The 5,999-nt window shown below is 41.5% G+C and overlaps 1 protein-coding gene across 3 annotated transcripts in view; it reads right to left on the bottom strand.

Annotated features, from left to right (window-relative positions):
* The window catches only part of RALGAPA1 (Ral GTPase activating protein catalytic subunit alpha 1), a 270,966-nt gene extending 270,069 nt beyond the window's left edge, over positions 1–897 (bottom strand). For 2 of the 3 annotated variants that reach the window (XM_049612883.1, XM_049612884.1), the window contains exon 1: positions 302–895. In XM_049612883.1, the coding sequence (XP_049468840.1) occupies positions 302–407 (106 nt within the window). In that variant the 5' untranslated portion in view covers positions 408–895. Of the gene's footprint in view, positions 1–301 lie in introns of all 3 variants that reach the window. The other variant, XM_049612882.1, reaches the window with a different exon arrangement.
* Between the last annotated feature and the right edge of the window lie 5,102 nt (positions 898–5,999).

The raw sequence follows: 5,999 nt of genomic DNA, 5'->3' as shown, positions 1-5,999 counted from the left end.
TATCGACAACACCAAGCCTCCGGAAAGTCTAAAAGAGATCTAAGTTTTTAGAGTAATACTAGTTTATAAAAATGAGTTCGGGCTATTAACTCAAAATTAGATAGCCCTGTGTTAGCGGTGATTAGTATTTGCCAACTGCCAAGTTTTCCCTTCCCCAAATTATCCGCCCCCCCCTCCCCGCGTCTCCGCGGAGGCGACGCCTCGCCCTCTACTCCCGCACAGCGTTAGGGCGGGAGGGAGAGTCCCCAGGGGCTCCCAGAAAAGTGAAGGCCTTTAGGCGCCGCCACCCCTCGCTCCTCACCGATGACGATGCGCAGGTGCTTGAGACGGGTCAGCGCGTCCTTCTTGGTGTCCAGCACCTTCTGGGTAGACTTCTTCACGTCCCCGTGCGGCTTCTTGGAGAACATCCTGCCGCTGCCGCCGCCACAGCCGACTCGGGGACTCCGGCCCCGGCGGCGGAAAGTGGAGAGAGTGGGCGGGGAGGATACTAGCCTAAGCAGCTCATTCACTCCCCAGGCTTGCGGGCCCCGGCGCAGCCGACTCCTCTCACATCCAGGCCAGGGCCGCCACCTCCTCCCGCCTCGCGCCGCGGCTGCAAAGCACCTTCGGTTCCGGCTCCAATATGGCGGATACCCTCTCCCAGTCCTGCACGGAGCGAGGGAGACCCGGGCAGGTCGGCCGCCGTCGCCTCCACTGCCTCCTGAGGCCGCCTCTCGCCGCCACAGGCCGGGACCCGGGACCGGGAGCCGCGGAGGTGGGGCTCTCGGCGGCGGCAGCACAACTCCTCTCTCCCTGAGGCCCCCTTAAGGTTAAAGCTTCTTTAGCAGCTTAGACCCTTGCACAGGCCGAAACGGAGATGAGCGCGGTGATGTGGTTTCACGACTCTGCCGTCGGTGGCGAATGGTCCCCGTGGCAACCGCCTTCTGACGTCAAGGCTTCTTGACGTCATGCCAGCGTGAGATCATCCGTGGCCTTTATCACCTTTGCTTTACTGTGTAAGGCGCCAAAGGTAGAGCCCGAGAAAGTCAGGGAAAGGAATTACTGCGTGCGCCGTTGTACGCAAAGCTCCCTGAGTGGTGTCGTGTAGTGTTTGTTTAAAAATAAGGTCCTTCATCTCCACTGTTAACCATGTCATAGTAACTTAAAAAGTAGCTCCAAAACATCAAAACAGTCGTGCAATATATTTTAGATGCCAATTCTGAAGGCCTTGGATGTAACACCCCTTCATTTCCTAAGTTGAATTTTGTTTAAAGTTTTTGTTTTGTTTTACGAAGTGATTATTAAAGATTGTAGTTTAAGAGATTTGTAGGGTTATAGTACATCCTCTTGATTAAAATTATCTGGCGCACACACACACAAAAATAATAAAATCGTCTTGCACAAATAAATGAATCCCCAAAGCATGCAGTCACAGAGTGCATAATTACAAGAGAAAAGAAATCTGGGGAACTTTAAGGGTGAATTTTCTTAATATGTAAAAAGCTCACAAATCCAGGAGGAAATTGCTAAGGCTAAGGTAGAAAAACGCATAGAAAACATGGGGGAAAATTCACAGAAGTGTATACTCATAACTAAAACTTGTGAAAATGTTCACACATTAGTAATTTTTTTAAATCAAATTTGGGGCACCTAGGTGGCTCAGTGGGTTAAACACTGGACCTCAGCTCAGGTCATTATCTCCCTGTTCCAGAGTTCAAGCTCCCCATCAGGTTCTATGCTGACAGCTCAGAGCCTGGAGCCTGCTTCAGATTCTGTGTGTTCTCTCTCTCTCTGCCCCTCCCCCACTGTGATCTGTCTCTCTCTCTCTCTCTCAAAAATAAATAAACATGAAAAAAAATAAAAGATTAAATAAAAATAAATTAAAGATTAAATAAAAAAATAAAAGATTAAAACAGACGGAGATGCTCCTATTACTTTCTGGGAAGAAGCATTAATTACTACAAGCTTAATGGAATTTAATATTTGGCATTTTGTATCAAGACACTTAAAAACGCTCATACACTTTGATTTTTTACTGCCATTTTTAGAATTCTATTCTAAAAAATCATAAATGGGAAAGTATGAGGGGCACCTGGGTGACTCAGTTGGTTAAGCGCCTGACTTCAGCTCAGGTCATGATCTCACAGTTCGTGGGTTGGAGACCCGTGTGGGGCTCAGTGCTGACAGCTCAGAGCCTGGAGCCTGCTTCGGATTCTGTGTCTCCCTCTCTCTCTGCCCCTTCCCCATTCATGCTCTGTCTCTCTCTGTCTCTCAAAAATAAATATTGAGGAAAAAAAATTTTTAAAAAGGAAAGCATGAAAAAATATTAACACAATTTATAACATTGAAAGATTGGAAATAATATGAATGTCTGTCAGAAAGGAAGGAAATGAATGTCCACTATGTAAAATGTAATATGCCTGTGAAAATTACTAATATGAAGATTTTTTAATAACATGGAAAATACTCAAGACAATAGTAAGTGAAAAATCAGATACAAAACTGAAAATATGTTATCAAAACTCTGAAAAAAAAAGTTTATACGATTTTTGAAAGATGAAAAAATACTCCAAAATTGTGATTATAGCTGCAAAGTGTATTACAGGTGATTTTAATTTTCTTGTTTATATTTTGCTTATATTTCCTTTACAAAAAGCATGTATTGCTTTTATAATCTAAAAAACAGAAGTTGTTTTAAAGAAAATTAAGAAAATCTAATGTACCAATTGTAAACTAACCAAATTAAGATGTATGTGTAAGAATAGAAACTCCTTGAAAACAAGGGCTTTTTACAAAAGTTATCTTTATGTCCTATTATGGCACAGAATGAATATTTGTTAGTTTTTAAATGTTTATGTTACTAAAAGTTTTTTTTGATAGTAGAAGATTTATCTGATCCCATGATTCTGAGTATCATTTATTTGGTGATTTTAGAAACCTCTGTCCGTACCTATGTCTTTTTTAAGATACTAATCTCAAATTCAAATATGCTCAAATTCAAACTACTCAAACTCAATATATACAAAACTGAAACTTGTCAGCTTTGTCCTCCTTCCTCCCAAACCTGATCTTCCTCCTTCATCTGGTATCTTTATTGATAATACAACAATCAGCCCAGTTTTTTCAATCCAGAAACTCATATCCTCTGAAGGCTCCCTTTCTCTTCTTTTGTCCAGTTACCAAAACCTGATGATTCTACTTCCTAAATACTTCTTGATTTTGTTCTGTTCCCTCCATTATCACAACCTTTGTTTAGGTTCAGGTTTTCACCATTTTAGGCTATGCATGCTAGAAATGGCAGTGGTTTCTTTCCTCCCCGCTCCCACATCTTAGTAGGATTTGAGCATCCACTCAGTTTTATGTAAATTTTAAGAGTGAAAAGAAAAAACACTCCATAGTCTTACCTTCTTGCAATTAGTTCTTGAATATCTGTCTTTTTTTTTTTTTTAAGTTTATTTTTGGGACAGAAAGAGACAGAGCATGAATGGGGGAGGGTCAGAGAGAGAAGGAGACACAGAGTCTGAAACAGGCTCCAGGCTCCGAGCTGTCAGCACACAGCCGGACGCGGGGCTCGAACTCACAGACCGCAAGATCATGACCTGAGCTGAAGTCTTCCGCTCAACCAACTGAGCCACCCAGGCGCTCCTTGAATATCTGTCTTAAAATGAGCAAATGCATAGCACTTCAGATCAAAGAATAAAACTTACATTGAGGGACTAATTTCAGAGAAGCTAGAAACATCTCCAGATTTTATACCTTGCAGACCTAGTTTCTTACTCTTTCTAAACTTATTGAAGTAGACATTAAAAAAAAAAAGTAATTAGCTACATTGATGGTAGTGGATGTATGTTGGTTTGCCTGCCTTCTTCTGGTAATCATACCTAGGTTTTCCTTTGGAAAGCCACCCCTCTCTTGATCTCACTTGATCTCATGCCCCATGGCCCCATTTACACTTTAGTACTCAAGCATCCTGTGCAAAGCAAGTGTGTTAGGGATCGGCACAAGACCAAGGCAGTCCAATAAAACTCCTGCAACTATTGAGAAAGAGAAATTCTTTTTTCAGGCTGAAGGCCTGGAACTGCTAGGAACAAACATGTGAAAAGAATCTGCCGGGGAGGGGTGCCTGGATGGCTCAGTCAGTTAAGCACGCCACTTCAGCTCAGGGAATGATCTCTTGGCTTATGAGTTCGAGCCATGCATCAAGCTTCTGCTTGGGATTCATTCTCTCTCTGTCTCTCTCTCTCTCTAACACTCTCCCCCCACCTTCTCCACTCATGCTTTCTCTCTCTCCAAATAAATAAAAACTTAAAAAAAAAAAAAAAAAGAATCTGCTGGGAATAGTGCATGCCAACACTCCAAGAACAGAGGAGATAAAAGAAGAGACTGAGTTTTGACAACATTGTTTGGGCATTTGGATTGAACTTGCTTGAATTGCCATGATCTTTTCTACTTCACAGATCAATACTTTGTGTTGGGCTTCAGTTACTTGCACAACAGGAAAAGTCCTGATTTATATATTTTAAAGATATTTGGTAGGCAGAATAGGGATTAGAAATTTTTAAAGGAAAAAAACAAATAACTGCTTGAAAACAACATGAAGCCCTCTTTTGAAGCCCTCCCACAGCACTTACTTTTTTTCTCTCTCATCATGCTCACTGCACTCTCTGCTGTAATCAGTCTACGCATCCTCTCCCCTATATCAGACAAGTTTTGAGAAGACCTTGGATTGTGATCCATAATCCAAGGCTCCAAGTTGTTTTCTCTCCTTTCCGACTTCCCTCTCTTAACTTTCTCTTTCTTTTTGTGTCTCTCTCTGTCTCTCTCTGCCCTCTTGAATGGTACCTGGCATGTGATAGGTCCTCAATACATATTTATAGCAAGAATAAATCAACACTGGGGACTCAATAAGCATTTAGAATATAGAGTTGCTGTTTCTGCTGTCAATTCAGGAACAGTAACCTGTTTTGGGGTTGAGACATGGTCACCAGAAAAGCAGAGAAGCTGGTAAGAAGACAAAGAAAGGAGAAACAATGCTTTTTTTCCCTTAAGTTTATTTTTTATTTGAGAAAGAGAGAGCACACATGCGAGTTGGGGAGGGGCGGAGAGAGAGAGAGAGAGAGAGAGAGAGAGAGAGAGAGAGAGAGAGAGAATCCCAAGCAGGCTCTGCACTATCAGTGCAAAGCCTGATGCAAGGCTTGAGCCCATGAACTGTGAGTTCACGACCTGAGCTGAAATCAAGAAAGAGTCTGATGCTTAACCAACAGAGCCACCCAGGTGCCCCAAGGAGAAACAGTGCTTAACAGGGGCAGGCCAGAATGTAAGCAAAGCTAATCTTTTACTTTCCAGGTTTTGATTCAAAGGGAAATAGGTTCTATGCTTTTTTTTGTGGGGGGGGGGGGATTAAGGAAATTTTTAAAAATCTTTTATGTTGATCTATTTCAACTGTGAAGGTAAAATTGCTATTAAGGTCTTAAAATATCAGAAGGCTGTATATGGTTGAGACAAGAATAAAGATGCAAAGAATAAAGAAAGAAAAAGAAAAACAAAAATAGTCTTTGTTAAACATTTCTATGATTTATCCATGAAAATGAGCATACATTGTGGTCACCAGAGACTCAGCAGATAGATAAACTTGGAGTCTACGGTTTGGGCAATTTATTCTGTTCTCAACCTATTACTAAGAATATTTTCATATACTACTTATATGTTTTCTTTCATATAGTTTTTCATACTTGCTATCACATATCCCAAGTTTTTGCTGCAAGCAATTTGACAACAAAAAACTTAAGCAGAGCTACTGACACTTTCTACAAAATTAATCTGGGTTTCCTTTGCTATTACTTGTGTTGTTTTTTCTTTCTTTATTATTATTATTTTTTAATTTTGAGAGAGAGAGAGTTCAATTGGGGGAGAGAGGCAGAAGGAGGGAGAGTATTAAGCAATGTCCATGTGCAGCTCAGAGCTGGACATGGGGTTCAATCCCATGACCCTGGAATCATGACCTGAGCCAAAATTAAGAG

Source organism: Panthera uncia (genome assembly GCF_023721935.1).
Source record: "Panthera uncia isolate 11264 chromosome B3 unlocalized genomic scaffold, Puncia_PCG_1.0 HiC_scaffold_1, whole genome shotgun sequence".
Classification (NCBI taxonomy): Eukaryota; Metazoa; Chordata; class Mammalia; order Carnivora; family Felidae; genus Panthera; species Panthera uncia.
This window is presented reverse-complemented; position numbering and strand designations above follow the sequence as displayed.